The 26,479-nt window shown below is 34.1% G+C and overlaps 1 protein-coding gene across 2 annotated transcripts in view; it reads left to right on the top strand.

Annotated features, from left to right (window-relative positions):
* Positions 1-26,479, top strand: part of PGR (progesterone receptor) — a 38,281-nt gene that overhangs the window by 5,662 nt on the left and 6,140 nt on the right. For both annotated transcript variants that reach the window (XM_039385414.1, XM_027739069.2), the window contains 4 exons: positions 10,419-10,535; positions 17,539-17,841; positions 19,207-19,351; positions 22,655-22,785. In XM_039385414.1, the coding sequence (XP_039241348.1) occupies positions 10,419-10,535; positions 17,539-17,841; positions 19,207-19,351; positions 22,655-22,785 (696 nt within the window). The remainder of the gene's footprint in view (positions 1-10,418; positions 10,536-17,538; positions 17,842-19,206; positions 19,352-22,654; positions 22,786-26,479) is intronic.

The raw sequence follows: 26,479 nt of genomic DNA, 5'->3' as shown, positions 1-26,479 counted from the left end.
AATATTCAAAATACTTTCAAGTATGTAGAATTACTATGTTTGCAAAGTAATTTGCTGTTGATGATAAGGCATTATTTAAGTGCTACCAATGTACCTCATTCATGGCAACAAAAAATAGAGGAGAATATTTCTAACAGGGCATTAGGAGAATGAAGATTTTTAGCACTAAATTGTCAAACAGTCATTAGTAATGTCTTACAAAATTCCTTCATGTAAAACCATGCAGGGTAATTATGATCGAAGTGGTTGTGGACACCATGGTAAAATGTCTGCTCCTGAAGAGGAACCCAATGTTTAGAGTTTTGGGATTCTGGAGTTACACTGTTGCTAACACATGATTTCTTTGTAGCCTGCATTCTTACCTTCTTGCTGAAAGTGCCTCCTTTGCAGTAGTTTTAAAATTAAAATTTAAAATTACCGAAATCCTGAGAAAAATTTAAGGTCCTGTTTTTCCTATAATAAAGTTCCACTTCTCATTTTTGTTCTGTATTTATATGTGCACTTTGTTTATATTATCAATGTCTAAGGAAAAGCAGTTGCCCAAACCCGAAGAGTTTGAGACCAACTTTAATGGATGATATTACTGCAGGTTGGTCAGAAACTACCTCTTGGTTTGTTTAAACCTGGAAAACTATTTCAAAATTGATCAACTAATTGAATAGCAAATTTTTCTAGTTTTAATATGTGCTTCAAGCTCAGGCTAGCAACTCTTTGCAGACAATGGCATCAGGGAACAGGCTCAAGCATGTGTAGTAGGTAACATTTAACTGACCAAGTGTGAACTTTGCCTCTCTCTGAGAGCTGAATTTGATAAACAGAAAGTAGGGTTTCCATCAGAGTTTTCACTATCTGTGTATGGAGAGGTACAGTTGAGGAATTGATGATGAGCTACACCTACACAGTAAGAAGGCTGTTCATGACTTCAATCAAACTTTCTGATAACGCTTATCTAAATTTTATCAGTGTTATGATAGGCAGTTTTGTGATGACAGTGTGATTCACTATGTAAGCAGTGAAATAATATGCATAAGGAAAATTGCTTGTCTAAACAATTGTGCTTTTCCATATCTAAAGAATGTAAAATGACACAACATGCCAAGTATTAAAAAAAAAAAAAAGACTAACTAGTAGTAGAAAATCCTCTTTTAAAACAAAGAGAAATGCAACACCACAGAGACCTTTTCGGCTGTGAAAATGAGGAGAAAAAGGAACCTTTAACACCTGTCTCATAAGTCAGCAGGGACTTCTAATTTTTAATCCAACTTTTCAGACTGGATCTTGGGAACAGAGTTTGGCACAGCATGTACTGTAAACCTGTAAATTTTCATTAATTAGAAAACATACAAACACACAAAGCATACACTGGGTAAGTTGAGAGATAAAAATGCTTTTCACACAGTATGACAGATTTAATGTTACTGAAGTTCTTTTATTTTGCATGGGGCCAAAATATGTTACTGTGCAATAACCTAAGTGTATTTTCAAATTCAAGTATACAAAGTAATACAAGTGGAAAATGTCACTTTTGTGAGTTCAAAGAATTTGCATCATGAACAGGAAAAGAAGAAAATCTGCATCTGATATGCAGTTGTATATCTTCATCATACTTCTGACTTCAAAAATATTTGCTGTCCAGCTATTTGATAAACAGCAGTTTGATGAATGGATTTGTATGAGGCACAATGATTGAGTGAGCTAAGGTAGCATTTTTTCTGGTTGGCTCTTGTGCTAATGCTGGGCTTCCTACTGCTCTCATCATGACTTACTAGTGGTTTCCTAATAGACATGGCATAGAACATAATCAGCTGCAGAAATGTCAATTATTAAATTTTTTCGTTTAACTTTTTACAGTGTTTTAGAAACAGTATCAAATATTATCTTAAACATCTTTTCAGGTGGAATACTAGTTATTCCAGGTAGTGTAAAACTACACGCTTTAAAGGTCACCAGCAACTGACTGGTCAGAGCTGTTAATACTCTGTTCTAATTTCACATGTGCACAATGTGAGTAACCTGAGCTGCTCATCTGAAGTTCACTTTATAGTGAACGGAGAGAAACGAAATTTTAGGAAGAAATTCACTGACTTATTTTTAATATATACTTAGGGTGAAAATAGCAATACTCTAACAGTGCTACAGTAACTATTTCTCAGCACTGAGTATAAAGAATGTTGGCTGAACATGTATCCTGTCTGCATTTGGTGACATGATCCCACTGATTTCACCAGAGTAGCTAATATGTTTATGTATCATATAAAAGAAATATCATAAGCATATAAAATACTAACTTAGTATCACTTATTTTTAAGTATTATATATAAATTATTATAGATTATAATTATATTATTTAATATATAAAAGTAATATTTTAAGTATTAAAATACTTATAGATTATATAACATAAGTGTATTAAATATAAGTATTTATAGTAAAACTGTTATCTGTTAAAAATAGATTTGGGGGTTATGTTGTCCATCTCCCTAAGCTGTTTATCTGTTCCACATTACTCATGATGTACTACGAGTAAGGAGTGATTTTTTAGAAACCGCTAAATGGAAAGACTTAACAGATGGTATGTTACAATTTGCCATTATGCAAATAATGATATAGTGACATATGACTGCACTTCAGAGGTTTCCTGGTTATACTTAGTCACAACTCCTGCATTTAAGTTGCTGCTTAATGTCAGTTAACAGCTGAGGACATTGCAACAACGTGGAGTCTTTGGCAGTTAAAACGTAGGAAGAGTTACATGTGGACATTGAGGTCCAGCAGAATATTACCCCATTCTTGTCCTATTGTGATTGCATCTTGCTTTATCCTCAAAGACAATCTTTTATGTGAGATTTGTTTTACCTAGCTGTAGGCATTACAGTGTGAACATCTGTTTTTGGGCTAATCTCTTTAAATGTCCTTTGAAGAGCAATAGGCTATTAAAGAACCAAAATTTAGACATTTACTCAAGGTAAATGAATCCTGAAGTGCCTGTTTTGCTCTTGTGCCCAAGAAGGCAATGTATGCTGCTTGTTTTGATGGATGTCTATGCTTTAGAATCTAATTACTCAAATAGAATCAAATCAATCTAAGGTGTTTCAGTCAACAGGCAGCAATAACTGGGGATTTTTTGCACATTGCTTTTTTCTGCTGCTGATGTTTCCGGATTTTTCTACCTTTATTACATGTACACCTTTACTACCAGTGCCCCTGTCCCACTGGTTCAGTTGTAGGACAAGTCAAGGAATATAAGGAAAATGTATATGAAAAAACTTATCATGGCAATGTGCTATGATACTTCCAGTAAAATCAGAATAATGGGATGAGTAAAATGCACACATAAAGCTTATGTTGATAAAAGAATATCATACTCAGGGATCAAAAGAAGAACAAATTTTACTTTAATAATGTATACCTCTGAAATAGCTGGTGCGTTTTTAAAGTTGGTTTTGTGTCCAAATCCCATGTTCTATATTTGTAAGAAATAGACCCTTACTGACAACAATGCTGACACTTCCATCATTTTACATATTTATATCAGTGATGTAGTTAATTAAAAATTATGACTAAGGAGTACTTGTGACAAAATGCTGTAAAAAGAACTGAAAATACTTACTTGAAGAAGCCACCATCTCTTCCTAAACGTTATTAGCTGTGGAAAATGTTTGTTGTCAGTTCCCATATTTAGACTCAAAGACTTTATGAGTTTCAAGTTGTTACAGTGCTAAGCAGTTTGGTCAAACCAACTGATAATCAGTATGAAACAGCATTCCTAATTTTGCAGTTCATGATAGTTTCTCTGAATTATTACTTAATTTTGCTTCATCTTGTTTTTTCTATGGGTTTTGTTTTGTTTTTCTTGTTGAAAGTGATGGAACAGACAGGGAAGTGTGAAAAGATAAAAAACCACAAGGGTTGTAACTTCTAGCTCTGTCAAGAAATGAATGAAAACAGGATAGGCACATTTAATTGCTCTGTTTTGTAGATATCATGAAAAAGTTGCACAGGTTGCTCTCTTGGAGAATTGATTTTGGAAGGAAAAAGACAATGGTACTGCAGGATTCACAGCAAAAGGCAGAAAGATTTTTCAGATCAGGCTACAAGACAAGGAAAGAGTCAATCAGAGATGTTGGAGACATTGAAAGTGATTTGTTGACTAGAAGAAAAACAGTGCAATGGTGCTTTGAAAATGGTGCTTCCCTTCTAAAGAAATCAACTTTGTTTTGTCCATTTAGCAAAAAAGCCTGACAAATGACTGTTAACAGTACCTGCTTAAAACCAGCAGTCAATGGAGTGGAAGAATACCGAAAGTTTGTTGTCAAACATCAAAACTTACTTGTAAATATGTTCACCAAAGCAAAATACACTATAGGAAAACATCAGGTTTAACTTAACAATGAACATTTTGGAGTTTTACATTCTCTTTGAACAAAATATTTCTACTCAACACTTTTTTCATCACATGTGAGTAAGGCAAACGAATGAAAGACTAGTTTCACAAAGACAAATTACTAATACCTGTTGTAATCTTGAACCCCACTGCAGAGTACATAGATTAGTAAAGGCACTCTCTCAGGATATAGGAGTTACATTTGTCCTCTCCAAATGCCTGAAGGGAATAAAACAATCTCTCTATGCTGCCCTGACCATACAGTTGGATTACCTGGAATGCAATCATTCTTTATTGCTTTCACTTTGAACTATATTATTATGAAGAAATTCCACATTATTTCAGTTAGACTCTAGGATGGAATATATTCATAAGTTACTCTGCTATCACTCTTTGTCCTTTTTGGTCCATTGAATCCTACATTCTTTGCTGTGAAGCAGACTTGCATGAATAGCAGGTCTTTATGCCAATATGGACTACAGAGTAGTAGTCAGGACACCTGCTTAAGACTTGGGAATGAGAATTTTACTTCAGTGGGCAAAGAGGGAAATGGAGGCTGAGTTCCCCACTAGCTACTGGATGATGTGTTTTTTGGGTAGGTGGCTAGCGTCTGAAGTTTTTGTTCATTTCACAGAAATGAAATTGGTATTAAATGATTAAAAAAATTGTTATTTGAGATGTGTGGAATCTTGGAGACTGTAATGGCATATAATAGTATACAAGGACATGAAGGGTGCATTTTCAGTATTACAAACTGTAGTATAGATTCCTAGTTGTCCAAGACCAAAGCTCATAAACCCATATAGTGAGAGGTAAATTCAACCCACATTTGCTGTTTTGCATATTGAAAAAGTGTAAATAGAAGAGTGTTACATTTAGATCTGGGCAAAAGTCTATTTAGCTGTGCTTCCCATTTTATTAGGCTGGACTGTTTGCCTAGTTGTGGAAAACCTGACTTGTCAGAGCATGTTCAGGGTAAGGATTACCCTGTATTTCTCTGACAAGTCAGGTTTTTGACAAGCTAAGGACTATCCTAGTCCTTTGTCTTAGCTTCCAGAAGTCAGTTTTACTAAAAAGCTACATCTGCATCATTATATTTAGTTGAGGTATACAGGTGAACTTATTTTCCATTTTTAAAATTTTAAACCCATGGTTACTGTGGGCTTCCAGAATTCATTTGTGGTTTTGTTTGGGTTTTTTTAACCTATTGATTTAATTGGTATTTTTTTAAAAATATAAGAAATAAAACATACTGCCAGAAAATTATTGAGCAAAACCTTGAGCTAGCATTCAGGAAGCAAAAAGTTGACATTGGGAGACATTTGGCAGTAAAATAATTTGCAAAGAGATTCAATACATATCTGTAGTTTTTAGACAGAAATCTAAAACTAGACTAAATAAAACATCATGATATGTTCTGCAAAGAAGAATCCTCCAGAAGTTGATGATTTTATACAAAAGCATTGCAAATTAAGAGAGATGCAGGGAGACAGAATCATATATGGGAGAGAGAAAAAAGAATTGAGAAAGTACGGTTCTTAGCAGATAGGAGGAACTGAGGGTGTGCAAACCAGTGCTTTGCTTCTGTGCAAGGTTACAGCAGTTCAGCACTTGCCCAAATAACTGACTGCTCTATCTGATACCCCAGGTGCAGATAAAGCCTTATGTTTCCATATTTTGCACATCTGCAAAGTCTCTGCAACTCATGAGTTTACTCAAGTGATTTTAAGTGACTTACAGCATGTCAGTGAACTCAGTTAATAGTGCAGTTTTTAAAGACATTGTACATGCTACTTCCAGCACTATTTGGATTAAAAACCTCCCAGTATAGCAGTAGTCATTACAGTACTTAAAATCGTGTTTGCTTGTTTAATTAGAACTTACACCTTTCCTAACACAAATGGATTTTGATGGAAGGTAAGAAAAATGGTATCCTACAAGAATTTGGAGCATTTGAGCAACAGATGAAACTGGATTTTCTCAGCCAAGCTGGTCACAAGCTGATACATTGAGAGGGACCCTCCATGTGCATTTTCAAAAAGCGGTGAAAAGTAAACCTTAACACTGGGTGAAGCTTTCTGAAGATGCGGTAGTTTCCAGAAATTTCCCAAGTTCATATTTTTGTAAGAAATACAAATGCCAACCTTTACTTTCAAACCTATGCTCTAGTGATTATACTACTATCCTGGTCTTTTCTGAGTTTTTTAGTTGGTTAGTTGTTTTTTTTTTGTTTTCCTGGTTACAATTACAGTAGTAATATAAGAGATACTGAATGTCAAATGACCAATTAAAGGGTAATTTTACCTAGACAGTGGGTTTTGGATACTTCGTTAGTACGTGCATATTAGTGACTTCAATGCTCACGTATTGAGGACAATTAGTTCAAATACAGATGATCTCAAAGACTGAGCTATAACAAATGTGTTTTCAAATAAATATCTTAGCCTCCCATGAAAACATTCCAAACATCTTCATCTAACTAAATATTGTCCAATAATTTTGAAATTAGCTAAACATCTGGCATGTGTTCTACTTCTTGCACCATCTCTCTTTCAGATGGCTGCTGCCCCTAAAATATTAATGTCAAGTAAGTAACAGTTTCCCAGAACCCTGCTCTGCACAATGATAGAAGCGATTTCAGATGAGTACGTTCGTGCAGATTTTTCTGTTGATATAAGATGCAATCAGATGACTGAGATAATAAAAAAAAAATTGACAGATGAGACTATGAAAAATACTATATAATTGAACCTTACATGTTTTTCAAATAAGTTGCAGCTGAATCAGAATGAATGGAATACACTTAGGGATGGAAGGTGTTGGGGAGACTTGGGATAGAAATCAGTGGAGTGGAAAACTCACATATGAAGGTGTAATTCAAATGCAGGATACGTCTGTGGTTTTTTAATAGTCCTGAAAACATGGAAGTGGTTAACATAACCATCAAGAAGTACCTGAGATTTTGTCACCACAATCTCATGGGAGGGTTGAGTTGGCAGAGTTTTGGCTTTTTCTTGCTTCTTTTTTTTTTCATACTAGTATTGTGGAGGAAATAAACTAGGTGAAGACATCATAAAGATTAGGTCATTGGTCATTATTAGAGTTTTAAATACAGTTTATGAAACAAATGGAAATGAAATAATATTAACTTATTGAAGATCAAAGCAAATTTTACTGTACCTGAATTCTAGTAACAGATTTTCTTTCTTGCATATAATGCCCCAGGTAGAGAGATTATTAAATCTTGTCTAATCTGAAACTTTACAACATATGAATATCAAAGAGTAGTTCTCATAATTGTGATTAATTTTTGATTTGTTTTGCAAATGAGAAAAATTTTTTTCAGTCTTAAATTTATAATAAACAGTTTTTGGGTTGCAATGTGATGAAGAAGTAATTTCTGCATTTTAAATTGAAGTGGAAGTTGGCTCTACTGATAACCCCTAAAGTATGAAAATTTTTTTAAGAGATGTAGCTAAACTTAAATGTATAACTGTAAATTTAAAATTTTGTAACTTGATTTGTGATGTTTTATCTTAGGTGTGCAATATTGGAACACTATTATGTAAATAATACGGGCTAATAATACAGTGTATCAATATAAATCAAGGTGTTAATTTCTGTTTTTCCAAATAATTTCCTGTTCCAGCAGACAGTCCTTAGCCTCCTTTAGTAGTTAGAGCATGCACTTGGGCGTTGAGTACACAAATCACATGCTCATCTCAAGAGTGAGTCCTAAATACTGACATAATTCTAGAATGTAGAAACAGTGTTCATTGGGTGCTCAAAGAATAATATTTCCTGATATGGTATTGGCTTTGGTGGATCAGCATTTTTCTGTGTCATTATGAGAGGAAAAGTACAACTTGAATGCCTATAGCACTGTGAGTTGCTTGCAAGTATTTAGTGTCATACTGGAAATCCATAGGCCATTTTTTGGTCTTGTAATGGATACAGGTTATATGGACTCAGACCATGTTGTGTAGACTCAACAAATTCCTTGGAAAAGCAGTCCAGAAGAAATCGCCTCTCAGGGGACCAAAGAAAACCCCCCAAGACAAGAACAAACAAAACTTTAACTACACTTAAGCATTCCTTTGTAAATTAAATGTACATTAAAGCACCAGAATGCCTCAGTGCTGAGATAATCTTCACAGATTTTAATTAAACTAATGGAGTTTTAGAATTGTTGTTGCTTATCAAAAGATTGAATGCCTTTTCCAGCTTATAAAGGCAAAGTAAGACAAGATAAAACTGCAAATAATCCCAAGGAAGAAATTTTCAAAATAAGTGCTTTGTTTACTGATGTGCTGCCAAAAGCAAGACAGATTTTTATTCATTCAGATACTTTCAGTAATGGTTCCTCTTAGAAGAAATCCAGGATTAGAGTTAATGGGGAAAAGTAAATGAGAATTTCTTTTCATTTGCTGCATTACTAAGTACTTTTTAGATGTCAGGCAAAGGGTGAGGCAACTGTTTTTGTTTACTCAATGTTTTCTAAGCAAAACAAAAAAAGAAATTGTTATGAAAATTAATTTGAGACAATCAGGTTTCTTTCACTAAATCCAAACAAGTTGTTCTTAAAATTATGGGTAAGAGTAAATTATTTATGTTTAAAAATGTTAGCACAGAAACAAGTACATTGTTTCACATGGTTTAACAGTAACTCTTTAGTTAGAATAGAATGTTTTTTCTCCTGCATTTTCATTTGAGGATTAGTTTTTAGTTTGTGTTTCTTCTGTAGAGAAAAGCCATGGGTGAACAGTTGTTCATTTTACTCTGTGGAGAGAAATGGCAGAGTAGGGTTATAAAGAAGGCTGAATAACAGTATCTGAGTAGAATAACCATCTTGGATTTGTTTACTGTTAGTGACATCAGATGGCTAACTCAAGAGTAATACTGATCTAGAAATCAGTGAAAATTTAAAAGGATTGGTACTGATATCTGTCCACATCCACAATATTCCATGAAGAAAGTATGCATGATACTGGTACATCTGAGATTTATCTTTAAGTTTTTGATCCAATTTATTGCTCCCAAAATAAAATATTTTTTTTGTTGTTGTTTTCATGCTTTCGTGCTAGGTACTGCTAAGAAATTGAATAGAGGATGACATGCACAAACAGGCAGGATTTTAAAATTAGACCTTGAGGGGTAAACCTGGGCTTAATTTGAATTTATATGTGAATTTCTTCTTACTTATGTACTTATTTAGCTGTGTTTATATATTCAAAATTAATGCTTCATTGATAATTTCTGTGACTGATTTTAAAGAATACATTTTCATTCTCTCGAAGTGAAATTTAGAAATTTGGAAATATCATTGAAGGATGTGTTCAAAAAAATGAGAGGATATCAACTGAATTCAATTTTTTGCTCTGCTGAAAGCTAATTTCATTTAAGAGATTCCATTTTAATACAGTAATGACAGACTGTTTCTAAGATAGTCCTTCAGAATTAAACAATAACTAAGAGCTAACCTAAACCACAAAGTTACAGCTGCCTTCTGTTTGTTGTCTGTGTTGGCTGCGTCTGGTCAGCTGGTATTTCATCGAGTTTAGCACAAAACTACCTCTCCATTGGAGAATAATTTACTCTTCTTAAAGGCTATTTTTGCACTGCCCCAACTTTTTCATTCTGTTTTCTGTTGGAAACTCCACTTCAGTCCAAGCAAAAATTACTTAAGTTCTTTAAAACCAGGAACAATAACTTCAAGGAAAAATAAGTTTGAAAGAAACAAATTGGTCTGTCCTCCTGCTTGATTTACTTAAGAAATGTTGTTGGTAGTAGTTCGTGCTGCCTGCTAATGTATTTTGGAATTTCATAGATGGGGAGTTTCACTCTTAAACGGGCCAAATGAGTTATTATATTCAAATAGTAACACATGATTATTCAGAAATTAGCATAAAATGAAGGAGTCCTTTAATGGTTCAACTTTTTTGAATCTTCAGTTATTTTTGGGACATTTATATGCAGAAATAATTTTGTCCTGTTAGAAAATGTAGTATTAATCCTGTTTTTCTCTTGCCTGCAGGGCAGCACAACTATTTGTGTGCTGGAAGAAATGACTGCATAGTCGACAAAATCCGTAGGAAGAACTGTCCAGCATGTCGCTTGAGGAAGTGCTGTCAAGCTGGTATGGTCCTGGGAGGTGAGCTACTTTTCAAATCAGATCTATAAAAATAGGCTGTCAAGTACACTACCTTCAATCTTTTGAGCTTAAACAACATTACTTTGACACTGTAAAGGAAAGAACCACATTCAAATGTTATTTTTGGAAGAATTGCCTAATGTTTTATAATTTCTGAGAATTTTTCTTTAATGATCTTGGAAAACCTGAAACAAAAATGCCTTTCCGCAGCAATCTCCCTGTGCTACTGTGTGCCCTTATACTCATTTTCTTGAAGGGGCAGGAATTACGTCTTTGGTTTGAATTTATTAATAATTTTGGATCAGAAAATTTGATTTAGGAAAAAAATAAAGAAGCAGATTGAAATTGAGACTAAAATCAGGAATCAGTACTGTTCCCTTCTCTTTTCTGTTATGCTCTCTAATTGTTTTGAGTACATGTCAAGGAGATCGAATCCTTCTGTTTTCACCGAAGAGTGCCAGGCAGTGGTTGCACCAACACTACAGACTTTGCATACTAGATGCTGGGAAATTCCATCTTTGTAATAATTCTTGCTGTAACATATTTGCCTTTTTTTATACATGTAACATTATTCAAAACAGTATTACTACAAAGGCAGAACCAAAATCATTGTTTGACCAGCTTTGGAAGAGGAGAAAGCCAAGAGGTCCATAGTGGGCCATGGAAAATAGAGTAAGAATGAAGATTTAGGAAAAGAGAAGTTGGGATATATAGTGCCTGCCTTTTAATATTTGGGAGAACTTGTTAGGTTTGATCAACTTGATCTCTAAAATATATCCCTGCTTGTGACAGAGGGGTTATACTAGATGATCTTTAAAGATCCCTTCCAATTCAAACCATTCTATGATTCTAATGGGTGTAAATTAATACAGATAAAAATTCATTCCTGCCTGTGAGTTTTGCACAACCAAGTGTTTGGTGGTGATCTGACCTGAATTTTCATTTATGATAGCCTGGATAACACCAATAACTAAACTCCATGTGTTTTAATATCACAGGCAGCAGTTTCAACAAGAAGAAGAGTGTGATGATGCTAGCATTGTCTAGTCTTTTTGCTTCAGCACTGCTCTGCATAGTAATGCGACATAGGAGAAGTTGCCAGCAGGGTTGACTTCATTCTACATTTCGTATGCATTTATGGATGCTAATTTTACTAGTGTTTTTTAATATATACATTTTCCTCTGGGTGTAGGTACTTAAAATGGAAGAAGTTGGACACTTTTGCTAGCAATATTGATGAGATGGTATGTCCTCATTGGTGTATCCTCATATCAGGTTGTTATGTCCTCATACTTGAAACCAAAACCTGAGGCTTAAGATGCTCTGATTCTTTGTTCTTTATTATCATGTATGAAGAGAGTAAAGCCTTCCTTTTTCTCTTTGGATCGCCTTTTTTTCCCCCTCAGCTATTACTAAGCAAGTGTGACTAATTTCTCTGTATTTAATGCTAGGTTGTTCTATCTAGCCAGTTTATTTGTTTAGCCTTTTTCTAACTATACCTAATCATAGCTGTCTTTAATTTTTTGAGGAGACTGTTGCAATCCTAGTGCAGTGCTTAATACTGAAAGGAGAAGGAAGGACAAATGTAGACCAAAAAATGAAGAAAACTGAAGTGAGATTATATTATTTGTAAATGATGACTTAAAATTCAAACCAGCAAAAAATCTGAAGGTTATGTTAACCATAATGCTCTTTCCTATGGTTACTGTTACTCTTCTTATTTTTGCTCTTCTGCCATTTTTTAAACCTCCTATCATATGAGCTGTATTTCCTACCCATGACTTGATGTGCTGATCAGCACAGTATGATTCATATATGGGGTACTATAGGGCTTAGATCACATTCCCCTGGACATAAGTGATCAAAGGGATGGGAAGCCTGCAATATGAGGAAAGGCTGAGAGAACTGGCTTTGAGAAAAGAAGGCTTAGGGGAGACCCTATCACCATGTTTCATTATTTAGGCGTGGCTACAAAGAAGGTGGAAACTCCCTTTTTACAGGGAGTCGCATGGAAAAGACAAGGGGTAATGAGTGCGAGTTAATACTGGGGAGATTTCAGCTGAACACAAGGGGAAAATTTTTCACAATGAGAACAACCAGCCATTGGGATAGTCTCCCCAGGGTAGTGGTGGATTCCCCAATATTGGACACTTTTAAGATGCAGCTGGACAGCGTTCTGGAACATGTTATCTAGACTATGCTTTTGCCAAGAAAGTTTGAACTGGATGATCCTTGAGGTCCCTTCCATCCTGGTATTCTATGATGTGTCCATAAGCAAATTTCCAGTTCTTGCAACAAAGGACATACTTAGATACATCCTTGAGTATTTTAAATGAATCAGAATGTGCAATACTTTAAATTGCTTCTTGTGTTTACACCCTGTATACCTCAAGATTTTTTGTGCATTTTCTGATTTCTGTCATTCAGAACTTACAGAGATACATTTTTATACTTTTGTCCCTGATACTTAGTTTCTCAATGCTACTCTTGAGTTCCTAAACTCAGACCTCTAATATTGAGTTACTTGAGTTACTAAATTCAGACCTGCAATATTGCTTAATTAAGGAGAAAGATTTCATAGGATACTAATGATAAGATTCTAAAAATTATACTAATTAAATTAAACTTGGAGTGTACACTTGGAGAGTGTGCTTGGAGAACTACACTTATCTTCCACCGAACATTACTGAGTGACAACCATATAGATAGAGTGTAATATCATATGACATGGACAACAGTTCCATTTTTTGACCCTAATTTCAAAGCAATAAACCCTTGAATTGTTCTAGAAGAAATTGTAGTCAGTTTTAAGTAAATTATAGAATAGCAACAAATAGCTTCAGTATATTTCTCTATATGGACTGTTTCTTCTTTCTTAATATATAGAAGGAAAGTATCAATGAAAGTATGTATTCCATAGTACCTTATTTGTCATTCTCTGTGAAAGTGTTGTCTTTGAGTTTTATACCTCATAGCTGGTGACATTAGTCTGTCCCCTTTCTAATCTTCTACCTAATAGGATAGCAATTAGCTGTGTCAGGTCCTTGAATAAACACTCGACTCTTTTATTTACTATGAGTGAATCTGTAGTTTTCCCAGGCTGATTATCACAGACTGCTGGTTCAGCTGTACTGTATTGCTAAATACTGTGTTCTTCATTGTTTCACTCAGTTTTCAGTCTGCAGTGCAATGATTACATGCAGAAAAATTTGAATTAATTTTCCAGGTAGTGTTTTCTGAGGTAGGATAAAGGGTTTATTAAAATTTGCATGTATTACTTCTACTTTGCTGGTTTCCTTATTTTGTATACATCCCCCCTAAAGTGTACACAACTTTTTCTTCTACACGAAATGTGAGAGCATAGTGACCTGAAAGTAAGGGCCATAGTGTTCTGTCAAGAATAGTAAATTACTGATGCTTTTCACCTGATTACAGAGTAAGGAGAAGGATAGTGAGATATTAGGCTTTTACTAGAAACACAGTGCTTTTAATACAAAATGTGTACCATCAATAATGTCTGATTTTCAATATGATTCTGTATATGTAGTTAAAAGAATATTAGAATACAGAATTATGTAGTAAGGGGAAAATCATAATATATTTGATGATGAGATTTTATCTTTTATGTTTTCTAGGTACATGTAGCACGCAAACACTATACACATGCTACTCATAGTAATCGAGGGTAAGGGAACAGTGAGTACTGAGAAACTGCTTGAGTGGTTGGCTATCTTAAAACAAAATAATGACAATGTTACAAAGAAAATTCATACTGTCTAAATATGCACAGATAGGTTATAGTTTTAGGATGAATAGTTGCCAGAGTGGATTAATGTTCTTTACACTTTATAGGAACAAGTGGAGATATTTATTTATCTTATAGCAGGAACTTACCTGGATGTTTCTGAAACACCAAAATAAAAAGTAAGCTATTGTCATATCTGTGTTGTTTTCCTTATGTCCTTAAGAGTTTTTTATTAATTTGTTGTGGTCTTCTTGTGGTAGATGGGAGAAATTTATTGTGAGTTATTAATAGTCACCTATCCAGTAGATAGGTAACAAGTGGAGTTGCTTTACTGGTGGCTGTTAAGCAACATAATTAGAAATAAACACATAAGCAATTCTGCAAACCAGTGTGACATTAATTCTCATACATTTAGTCACATGGAAACATGGGTACTTATTAACTACTAACATTTCCATGTGATCAGCACTCTGTTTGGTTTCTTTCTTTACTTGTTCTCTGAACTGTAAAAGTATCTGAAGCTATTATTTCAAAAAATACCTGAAATGATTATTTATAAACTATCAAATGCATTGTTCCTTCTGTTTTCCTTCATGCCTAAACAATGCTTAGTGGGAAATTCCCAGCACGTTTAGGACTATGCATAGATTTGTTATGACAGAAGTTGGCTCTAGGTCTTTTGGCATAATAAATTGTCTATTCTTTTGGAGGGTTTTTTATGTGTTTGTTTTTTTTTTTTTTTTTTTTGGTTCAGCTGTAGCATAAGCTGTAAGTTTTTGTTTGGTTCTTTACTAAGGAGTCTGTAATCAGAAATATTTTTATTCTTGCCACAAGTGATGAAATGAGCAGAAGATTGTTGGGGCACTTGATACCAAACTAAGTAAACCCACAATTAAGTCAGTGGGAATATGACCCCTGATTTCATTGCATAATGAGTGTTACTGAAGGCCTCATCACTCGTATTCATACTATCATTAAAGTGTGTTTCTTGAAGTTTGGTTTAGCATACTTCCTTTTGATTTTAAATGTTGTTTTAATTTAAATTGAGGTATTGTTCTTTTGCGTATAACTTTGTATGTGAAATGCATTAACATGCATATTTATGATGGGATAAAACAAAATTAATTTTTATTAAAAGTGGATGTTGGCATTTTAGATTGTGTTCATCTTATCAATCTTGTCTGGTTCAAAAACAAGAGGATTGATTCTACCTTCAGTTATACCAGTGTACATAAAAAATACTTAAGTAATAGTGTACATAAAAAATACTTAAGTAATAGCGTTTGTTCTATTTAAAATATTTAGAAATTACATCGGAAATCTCTCCATGTTTAATTTTAAATCTCACTTGAAGTTATACTACTTGTGTACTAATGAATGTTTTGAAAAGGTCAATTTAATTCTCTGATGTGTACAACCTAGGTCTTCCTAAGTGGAGACACTGGATTTTCATAAAATTTGATATCTTCTGTGATATGGGAGCATGTGAAGCAAATGGAATAGTCATGTCCTTAAGTATAACTATTTTTCTGATTTAACATGTTGTTTGGAAGACTGGAGCTTTCCAAGGAGAAAAGTAATAGATGAGTCTGACTATACTAGTATCCCTCCATTCCTCTCATAAATAGTTGAAAATGAATTAAGATGTACCAAAGTTTAGGCCCTACTCCTGTGTCCTAAGACCTCTTTGGTGCACTGGTTGCATTCCAACAATGCAGCACTACTTTCAACTAAAATAAAAAGGCGGCAGTAAGAGATGGAGAAGTCTTTATTCCCTTTCCTTTAGGATCTGATAAATTTCCTTGTCTAATTGTGTACTTGTAAATAAAAGTACAATTTTTCAAAGGAAAATTTGATATATATCTTAGAAACTTGATTTTAATTCAGCCAAATAGATGCATAGAATTATGTTTCTATTACCTTTCACCTTCCGTACTTTTAGAGTGGTTTTTGCACATTGCCATTTTGTACTGCAGTTTCTTGGTGGTTCAGCAGTTTGACAGGCATGGATTTTCCTTTCATCTGGTAAAATTTGATGCATCTCTTTTTCTACTTAAAGTATGCAACACCTCAACAAGTAAAACTATTCACATGATTTCTGTGGGTTTTTTTGAGCAAAACCTTCTCCTTCCTTATTTTCTTTAAGGTTGAAACATGTAAATTTTTTTTTATATTTTTGTCGGCAGAATTATTTACGCTTTTTTTGCCATCACTCCCATCTCTCTTACTGCCCCATTGTGATATAAATCAGATCATAACTATCAGTATCTTTATTGCATTTTTTATCCCTTTTTTGCCTAACCCAAACTTGTTTGGCAGAACTAATGATCTAGCAGGATTTTTATCACCTTTGAGGATCTCTTTAAAGGAAGTGTGTTCCATGCAGTCATCTCTACATAGATTTACCTTTGCATTGAAACTTTTAATATAGTAATATGTTACTGAGGGTTACTGTCTTTGAACCTCTGAAGGAAGGTTTGATTTTTTGTGACTAAAGTGTGCGCTGCTACGTGGACTGTTTCCATGAAAGAAACTTGAAGAGTTGCTACCTAGAGCTCTATATATTTCCATAGCCATACCACATGTATCTATGCTTATTTTGGGAAGGGAGTTCAGCTATGTATCTTTCTTTTTACTTAGTTGTTCATAGCACTGCAGTATGGAAATAAGAATTGCAAATACTGAGAAAGGGAAATTAATCTTTCGAAAGTAAAGTGTTTTATAAATGGTTTTACAGGATTTGTTGACCTTTCATTCATCCCCTGACCATCAAAACAGGATTCATCCATGAGACTGAAATGCTTTTAGGGCACTGGAGGAAAGGAATGTCTGTGTGAAGTAATTAATTACTAGCATTTTTGTTTCTGAATACTAGGGAGTAAAAGAAACAGTATCCTCAATTGACATTAAATAGAAACTGAATTGTAGAGCCAGCTGGCTCAGCTGTTGGCATATGACAGAGCAGTGGGAACTGAACCAGAGAACGTTTTATGAGGTTACTGTAACCCAGAATTCGTGTCAGTAATTTTAATGAGTGAGTGCCATTCATCTCTTAGTGAAGGGAGGAGGATATGAAGGGAGCTCTTAAGAATTTTCCATTATTATTTGTGAATTATATAAATAGTCAAAGAATAGAAAACTTACTCAGAAGACAGTTCTAGTTTCCTTATATAGATTAAAAGCGTAATGCAACACTAATGGAAAATACTGATGTTACTGGTTAAGTCTTTCTAACAGATTAACAATTTTCTTTTTCAGGTCGAAAATTGAAAAAGTTTAACAAAATTAAGGTTGTGAGAACGTTAGATGTTGCACTCCAGCAGCCAGCAACCCTTCAAGATGAAAGCCAATCTTTAACCCAAAGGCTGTCCTTTTCTCCAAATCAAGAAATACAGTTTGTTCCCCCAATGATAAGTGTTTTACGAGGCATTGAGCCAGAAGTTGTCTATGCTGGTTATGACAATACAAAACCTGAAACACCAAGTTCCTTGCTGACCAGTCTAAATCATCTTTGTGAGAGGCAACTTCTTTGTGTAGTCAAGTGGTCTAAATTGCTACCAGGTAATGTCATATATGTAGTGAATCATAAATTAAGCAAATATATCATGGAATGAGCAGTCAAGGGAGAATATTATTGTCTGCATGCTACTTAATTCTTAACAAATTCCAAAATTATTAAGCTTCCACCTCATCAGATAATATAACTATTCAAATAAATTTTGATAGGAGGACACATTTGAAGGAATCAATCTAAATATTTAGGCTTGCTTCAAGAAACTACAGAAGCCCAGTGAGTTCTTGCATGTAATAGTTATAGCAGCCTTTCCACCCCCATCCCTCCTACTCTATTATTTATTCATTTGGTATAAGAAGGGTTGTATTTCTGCATATTCTTTATTCATATTATTACTAAAATGAATTTTTGACAGCAACAAAATAAAATTGTAATAAATAGTACCAACTGGGACTAAGAAGCTCACGAATAGACTGGTAATTAGAACTAACTGAATTTATGAAGATCCAAGACTGGATTAAAAAAAAATCCATGTTATGTATGTACATATGTGTGTATGTATGTACACCACTCTGTGGTCATAGGGGCTTGATCCTGGAATATATATAAAACAATATTTGAGCAGAAAGCCTAGAAAATACAGTTTCATGTGAGCTCAATTTGACACTTCACTGCTGCAGGAAAGGGTAGTCTCTATCGCTGCTCTTCCTGTTGGCAGTTTGCACTTATCAGACGTCTTGGATGAACCAATTCATCTCATTAAATGAGAAGAAAAGAAACTTTTTTTTTTTACCCTCTGTCATTTTCTGTGTTTTCATGAGCTGAACCAGTTCCCTGAGGAGTAGCATGAATGCCAGAGCTTGCCTGATGGAGGTAACAGGACCAGGTGATAAGGAGCAGGAGCACTGCTTTCAGTGGCAGGAAGCTGTTAGTTTGACTCAGATAATTCATGGCAATCTTTAGAGTTACCAAACAGCAAAAATTATCAAAGGCAAGCACACAACTGAATATGCTTCTCTTTAGTTGAGTGCAATATGGACGTTTATTTTATGACAACTGTATCTTCTGTTAAGAAACCTAAAGTTCAAGCTATCTATGTGAAATAAGAGTTGGTTACAGTGATCATATTACAAACTCATATTTTTACCAAAGCAAAATAATGTGCATTCCTATTCCCTGAAACAGCCATTTTTGCTAAAGTTAATTTTACTGAATCAGAACAAAAAGATAAGAGGTGAGATAGCCAGCTATCACAGCAAAGTGAGATTACCCAAACATCTGAGAGCTACGTCCCCAAAACCACTTATCTTTCTAGATGTTCTCAATTGTATAGCTCAAATTTGTAACTTCAAAACTCAGCTGCTGTCTAAATGAGAATTACAAAGTATTTTAACTTTTAATTTCATTTCCAGGATTTCGGAATTTACATATTGATGATCAGATAACCCTCATCCAGTATTCCTGGATGAGTCTAATGGTTTTTGCAATGGGATGGAGATCATACAAACACGTCAGTGGTCAGATGTTATATTTTGCACCAGATCTGATTCTAAATGAGTAAGTAGACTCTGCTGTTGCATTATGTGAATAACATTTCAAACTTATATGTGCCAGTGGGAATGTGACTCCCTTGAGACCAAGATTTCATTCATTATTTGTTCCGTTTCAAAATTAACAGCAGAGGAAAGTCCTCTGATCATATCAAAGCTCAGTAACTTTGGAAAGCGTTTTGTGGGAACCCCAACTATTCTATTTGCATGTTCAAACAAAAGGTGTTCAAATAGTATTCTAATTATCTAAGGGAAAAATAATAATTAAAAAAAAAAGAATGATGCTGTCAGAAAATTTACTGAATTCATCTGAATAAGATAGGAGTTAAATTTTTAATAAATGGAACTGACTGTGATTTTCTTTGGTTTTGTTTGGGTGGTTTTTGCAAATAATTTGCATATAGTCTAAATACTCAATTTTGACACTTTCTGATAAAACTCTGATTTTTTTAAAGTACATTTCATGTTAGAAAAGTACATTTGTTGTTAGAAAATTGTAAAAAAATTACAAAGAAGAAATTTCAATATCAAGGAGAAAATATGTGAGACTGCTCTTTTGTACTGGGGGGTGAGGGGATTGTTGGCTTAGATTTTCCTTCACTATGCTATTTAATTTAGATAATCTTCATTTCAATCTGTGTCAGTTTTTCAGCTCTGCAAATTTATATTGTTAAACTTGTAATATTAGATACTTTGTTTATAGTACATGGGAAGCTGCCAGGAACAGTAAAACATAATTTAATCTCTATATCTCCTTAATACATTTTTCTTTTTTTTTTTTTTTTTTTTTTTTTTTTTTTTTTTTTTTTTTTAAAATCTTAAAGAACTACTATGAAGCAAGATGAAAGAAGTCTTTTTGTAGGACATATTGTTTAAGGATTAAGAGGTGGATTTGCAGAAGATCTAGACACCTAATTTTAAAATCTATAGTGTGCAAGTTCCTGCCAGTGAAGTTCTTTATAGAAAATATTCACTGGAGGAGGCCCTGTAGCTCCTGGTCTTTTGTCTTCCAGATGACTGTAAATCACTGTGAAGTTATTGAGTAATGAATTCTTTCCTCTCCCATTTGTATTAATTATGGTGTACAAATTTAAATACTTAGAAATTATGAGCTTGAAAGAAGTTCTGACTGTATGCTGTCCCAGCAGAATCTGATATATGGTAACATCCAGAAGAAACACAAAGTGAGATGGCTTAGGCAGTAGTTTCACATATTGAGGTATAACCCTGCATGTGGACCACTGCTGACACCTTGTGAAGAAGACTTTGAGTACTTTCTTCCAGAATAGGGTTGAGATTTATGAACTCCAATTATAATCCACTAGAGACAGTTTCTTAATAGCAGTTTAAGACCATCTACACTGAGAAGGAGGTGGATTGACACCTCGTGGTTATGAGAGATGAGATGACCCATCTCATCAGGGTCATATAAGAAACGTTATAAACAGAGGCATGTAAAGTAAGTGGCACACTAAATTGTATCTGCAGCTGTTTATTGGGAAATAAGTTAGCTTTTAGATAGTAAAATGTAAGCAACTTCATTGTCTACGATGATGTCTAAGATTGTACTATCATAATCACTTTAAGCAAAGGTAACTACCGAACGCTGCCAAAAATGTTAACTGCCCTGGTCGTGCATCCCCATGATTTCATTTAAGCTGTATCAAACACTATCTGGCTGCACTGTCAAACAGATAAGGAATTTATATGCCTAAGAATTACCCCCCCAAAAAGCCATTCTTTAGCAGGTGGAGGTGATCCCTGACTTGACTCACCACATTGGAGTGCAGACACTAATGCCAGAATTGCAGGAGTGTGAGCTTAGAGGTAGAAACAGATAATAGAAATTCCTTCTACAGGGGCAATGCACACCTTAGTTGTTTCAAAATGGCCATGAAACCACAATCCAAAGATTGTTTCACAGCCAATCTGTTGTTTAGCAAACTGACTTGTTGTGCTTCTCGAGAAGGACTTGTTTGGTAGTATCAGTTTCACACCAAGAAAGCCAGGAGTGTTAGTTTGACTAAGATTTCTTAGTATTAGCATCATACAATGGTTTACTGTTACTTTTACTTTTCAGTCTCTGAAAATGTGAGTTAGAACAGCATTTAAGCATACCCTGAAAGCTTTGATCACTTACCCTGATCACTCTTCGTAGATTATAATTAGGAAGAGATGCTACCAGAAAGTAATAGGAAGGGGGATTTAAAGTAGATATAGAAATAATGAGTCCACTCAGATTTAAAAGATAAATTTCTATGTTTACATCATTTAAGAACTGGTACGAGATATCAGATGTTGAGCAACACTGAAATAATTTTCGTTCAAGATGACAGTAGTGCTCTGAATAACAAGAAAAAAGCTCATTGCATGGAGAAGTCTGTTTTCATTGTTGAGGGTACTATCTGCAGTCAGGTTGGAATGCTCATCTGAACTTCTAGGGGATGGAGAAGCAAAATTTAATCTTGTTGTACACAATTCATCAGGATCACGATGTAACTTTGTAGAATCAATTCTAATTACTGGATCATCAGGTTAATGTGCAATGACTTCAATCTAGATTATAAAATTTTGAATGCTATTGTTGCAATTATTTCAATTGAAATTCCTAATAAATAAATGCAGTAATATATACTCGTATACCAAAATCACAGAGAGAAAAGTAGTATTGAAATGCTGCAAAAACACTTACCAATTTTATGTATTTCCTGTGTGATTTGTTCTATTTACTTCTCTGGGAGTTTAGATAGGACTGTATTAATGTATCTGTTTACTTAATATGTAACATTTTGAACTGTTTCTTTAATGGCATAAAATGCTACAAAATAATCTAACTGCTAGTGGAAGTACAATGTTAGAGTTGCTACAAAGTATTTTGATGTGGACATTTTTGAAAGAGCTAAGAACAAGTTTTCTATAAACTTTCAGGTTTATCTTTAGTTCTATGCTTTGAAATCTTTTCAGAGATGCAAAAATCTATCAACCTCTAAAATAAAATAGTACTTTATATTAATCATTAGAGTATTTTTAATTAATAAAACACTCTTGTTTTGGTGGTTAGCATTCAACTTCGATAGTCTCCAATTTTTTTTTTCTGGACAGCGGTAACAGATTAAACATACAAAATAATATCACTTTCATTAGGTATAAAAATACAGAAAATTGTTTATGTGTATAACCTCTTCTTTAATGTCTGTAATGTGATAATTAAACAAGGCATTCCCTTCAAACAGTTAGCACCGGAGCCATTCTTTTTCTTTATTTTCACATTTTTTAATTTATTTTTTTGTTTACCTTTTCTGGGTGTAAGACAGAGGATGAAAGAATCATCGTTCTATTCCCTGTGTCTATCGATGTGGCAACTCCCACAGGAATTTGTCAGACTTCAAGTTAGCCAAGAAGAGTTCCTATGTATGAAAGCACTGTTACTTCTCAACACAAGTAGGTTCTTTTATTTCTTTGTAACGAATCACTACTAAAAGAGTTTTGAACCACGTTGTTTAATTTCACAATCACTGAGCTGTCTGGCTTAACAAATGGAAACACATTTAGGAGGAATGTTAGTATATCAAGGCTTAAAAATATTTTTTCTAGTGTTTATAAAGAACAAAGAATTTGTGATTCATTGTTGGGTTTATTCTGTATAAAGACTCTGGGGAAATATTGAATCCCTTTTGATATATAGCTATACTACATTAACACTTTTGCAAAGCAAGTGCGTAGTATTTCTGCCTGAAAACATCTCTTTAAGTGACTCCACATAGATAAAAAAACAAACCAAAACTAAACCAAAACAACCTTAGAAGTATTAGAAATATATTTAAAAATATTTAATAAATTATAAGGACTGAAGGCTTTATCTTGGCCAAGATCTTAAAGCTTGTTTACTCAAAAGAATTAGGGAAGTGGACATGACGTACAATACTAACATTTATCCAACTTTTTATAGTTATAAATAGGTGAAGTTTAGCACAGATATTAACAAATGGAAATTTTTTTTTTACTTTGTTTCTCTGGAACAAAATCCATTGTCACTTTTAATCGGACGTATTTTTTAAAGAATGCAGCACAAAGTTGCATTACACTTTACTTAGGAAGTGAGGTAGTTGGTGAAGTTATCTTCCAAAACCTTTTCTGATGTTCTAAAATGTGCATCTGCTGAGGTCATAATTGTTAGCTATGAATCCCCAGATAAAAAGTTTTAAATTTATACACCTGTTATTAGAAATGAAAATAAGCACTTTTGAGAAATATAATTGAAAGAATGTAGAAGTTTAGTTCTCAACACACTTATGGAGTCAAAGGAGAGATGTGAAAATCCCGCTTAGCCTGCTTGTTAGTTGTACAAAATTGAAGTAAAAGATAAGAAATTAAAATTCATTCCATCTTAAGCTGTACTTGGCTGGTATTTCCATAAGCTTCATGCTTAAAAAATTTGGTCTCGGAAAAGCATAAGATTAAAAAGATTAAATTTAGCTCATATGAACATAGAAATTACTAAAATAATAGCAAGAGACCAGAGACTCTGCTAAAGCAGTAAAAGTAATGTGGATAAAAATCCTTCTCTGATGTAGGTCCAGTTGCTTTGTTGAAATCTAAATGTATTCCTGTTTTAAATGTTTTCCACCTTGTTTTCATCAAAAATGAACTCCCTCATGAATCATCTGAACCTTAGAGGGAACTTTAAAATTTCAGTTAAATTTAGATAAATTTTTTGGTATCCCTTTCTGTTCCAGAAAGTTCAGATGAAATTTAAAAAATCATTGCAGTGATCGATCCAATCCCTCTCATTTCTGAGTGCATCAGTTTAGCAGAATTCATCAAGCTACCATTCTTTGTCAATTGCATTGCACTCAGAAGCTAATTTTTAAGATATGTTTATGCATATGCAAGAAAGTGTTTGTTTTTTTTTTTAAAGAAAGTATTTCTTCCTGTGCTGATGAGTTTTGTTTTTTGTTCTCTCGTACACTTATTGTCTTATAGGAGAAAACAATTTGTCAGATCTTTGGGAAAAGGAACACAATCGTTGTTGCTGAGACATTTAGTAAACATTTGGTACTGTATAAATATAATTCCACAAAAGTATTTCCAAAAAAGCCATATAACCTCATTGTTGCTCTGAAATGTTTTTAAGACTACTTTTATTTTAGTCATGATATTCATCATAATTCTCTTCAAATGTGAAAGTATGGCCATTTCAAGCTTTTTTATAATAACAGTAAATCAAGGCTAATCTTTTAGTCTCTCAATGTGTCTTTTGTTCAATATATTGTTTAGAAACAAGTCATTTGTATTAAAATAAGTAAATATAAGTCTTGATACATTTTTAATTCTGAATGGAGTCCCAGAACCTGTTTTAACATAATTTTTGATTTTACAGTTTTTTTCTTGGAATTTACTGTGACTTAAATGTTTGCTTTATAATACACTTGTGACAATCTTAAAGCTGTCTTGAAAGCAGAATTAGTCTTTGCAAAAAGTGGACAAACATTTTTATTTTCTGCAATTGTTTCCATTTTACAGGTCCTTCTTTATTATGTGTATCATGCTGTGTTGTGCTAGTATCCCCTAACTACTAGATAGGACTCCATCTTGCAGAGGCCACATCCTTCTCAGAACTAATAATATGAACAGTTCAGAAAGACTATGATTTAAGAAACTAGAGCTATGCCAAAAGAGAGAGATAAGTAAGTTCAGTTCTACAATAGCAAGTTCAGTTCTGCCTCTAACACTTTTCATACTTTTGATTTAAAGGAATTTCAGAATCTTGTTGCGTAAGATTTTGGCTTGATTCTTGCCACTGAATAAAAGCATCCTCATTCTTTGCATACATTCAGCGGGAGGGAACATTTGACCTGCCTGTGCTTAAGTTGTATTTGCCCATGTAAGACATTGTACTTCTTCACTCAGATAAATAGCTTAGTGGAACTTTTGGTGACTAAGTGGGAATGTGACTGTGTTTTTGCAGAATTCAAAGGAAACAGGCCATTCATTGCTGGAAGATACCTTTTAACTTAATGACAAGGGAAATATAAAGACTTAATTGCTATTTTAGAGATGTAAGTCAAGGCTAGCATCCACCTAACCCAAAACTCCATCAGAGTGTCACAATATATGAAAAAGATTTCCTAGATGTCTGTAAAACTGTTGATAAGACATACCCAGAATCATCCAGGCTTTGAAAATTAAGCTATTCTTTTTCTGTGACATAACTTTTCCCCACTGTGAGTATTCCTGCCTGCTTTTCTCCTAAGCACACTGCATTCTCCACAAACCAGAAGGTGTCCCTTCCATTCAGACTCTTGATGTATATGTGACTGGCACACTTTCAGATACCTTCTTTATCTTTCTGGACTTGAGAAGTCATTCCAAGTCAAACCAACAGTCCACCTCATTTCACCTCCATCAGCTTCCAGGTAGTGGAAGTGTAAGTACCAGGTTAGATATGGTGTTATAAACAGACTTTCTGCAGAAAAAGTCAAAATTTCTACTTTCTATTTTTATTTTTGTTTGAATTATGTCTTAGTTAAGAGCCAGATCGTCTCTTCCATAGGCCAACTCAGTACTTAGGCACTTGTCTTTATAATAAACTTGCTATTTTCTGTGTGTCTCCCTCCTTTTCCTCAAACATTCAGTTGTCTGAGGTGAGACTGAGTGAGAGGCTACCTAGGTAAATGGGATCATTTCCTCTCTTAGGCCTGCTTAACTCAGGTAGAATAGAGATACGAACTTCTCTCTTGTCATCCTTTCCAGGCTCAGGCAAGAGAATTTTAATTTTAATATGCTTATCTGGAATGTCTCCTTTTCCCTTACATTTTTCTGAGGAACCAGGCATGACTTAGATGACTGATTTCAGAACAGCATTTCTGATTTCGGAATGGAGAGAAGTGTTGCTGTCAGTGCAGGGTTTGCTACCTAATCCTCTTTCAGGGAATGAGTTTAGATTGACCCCTGTTCAGCTGTCTCCTTTTTAGGTGGCTTCTCTCTCAAGAATTCCATTATGAGATATCTAACAATGTAGTGCATTGTACAGAGAGTTAGTACACACATTTATTTGTATTTTAATTCCAGACAGTGACAAATCACCTGGAAGTCAGGTTTCGCTATATTAAATAAGTCAATGTCCTTATGAACC

Source organism: Pipra filicauda, unplaced genomic scaffold (assembly GCF_003945595.2).
Source record: "Pipra filicauda isolate LSUMZ 115617 unplaced genomic scaffold, ASM394559v2 scaffold117_size3949168_pilon, whole genome shotgun sequence".
In the NCBI taxonomy this organism is placed as follows: Eukaryota; Metazoa; Chordata; class Aves; order Passeriformes; family Pipridae; genus Pipra; species Pipra filicauda.
This window is presented reverse-complemented; position numbering and strand designations above follow the sequence as displayed.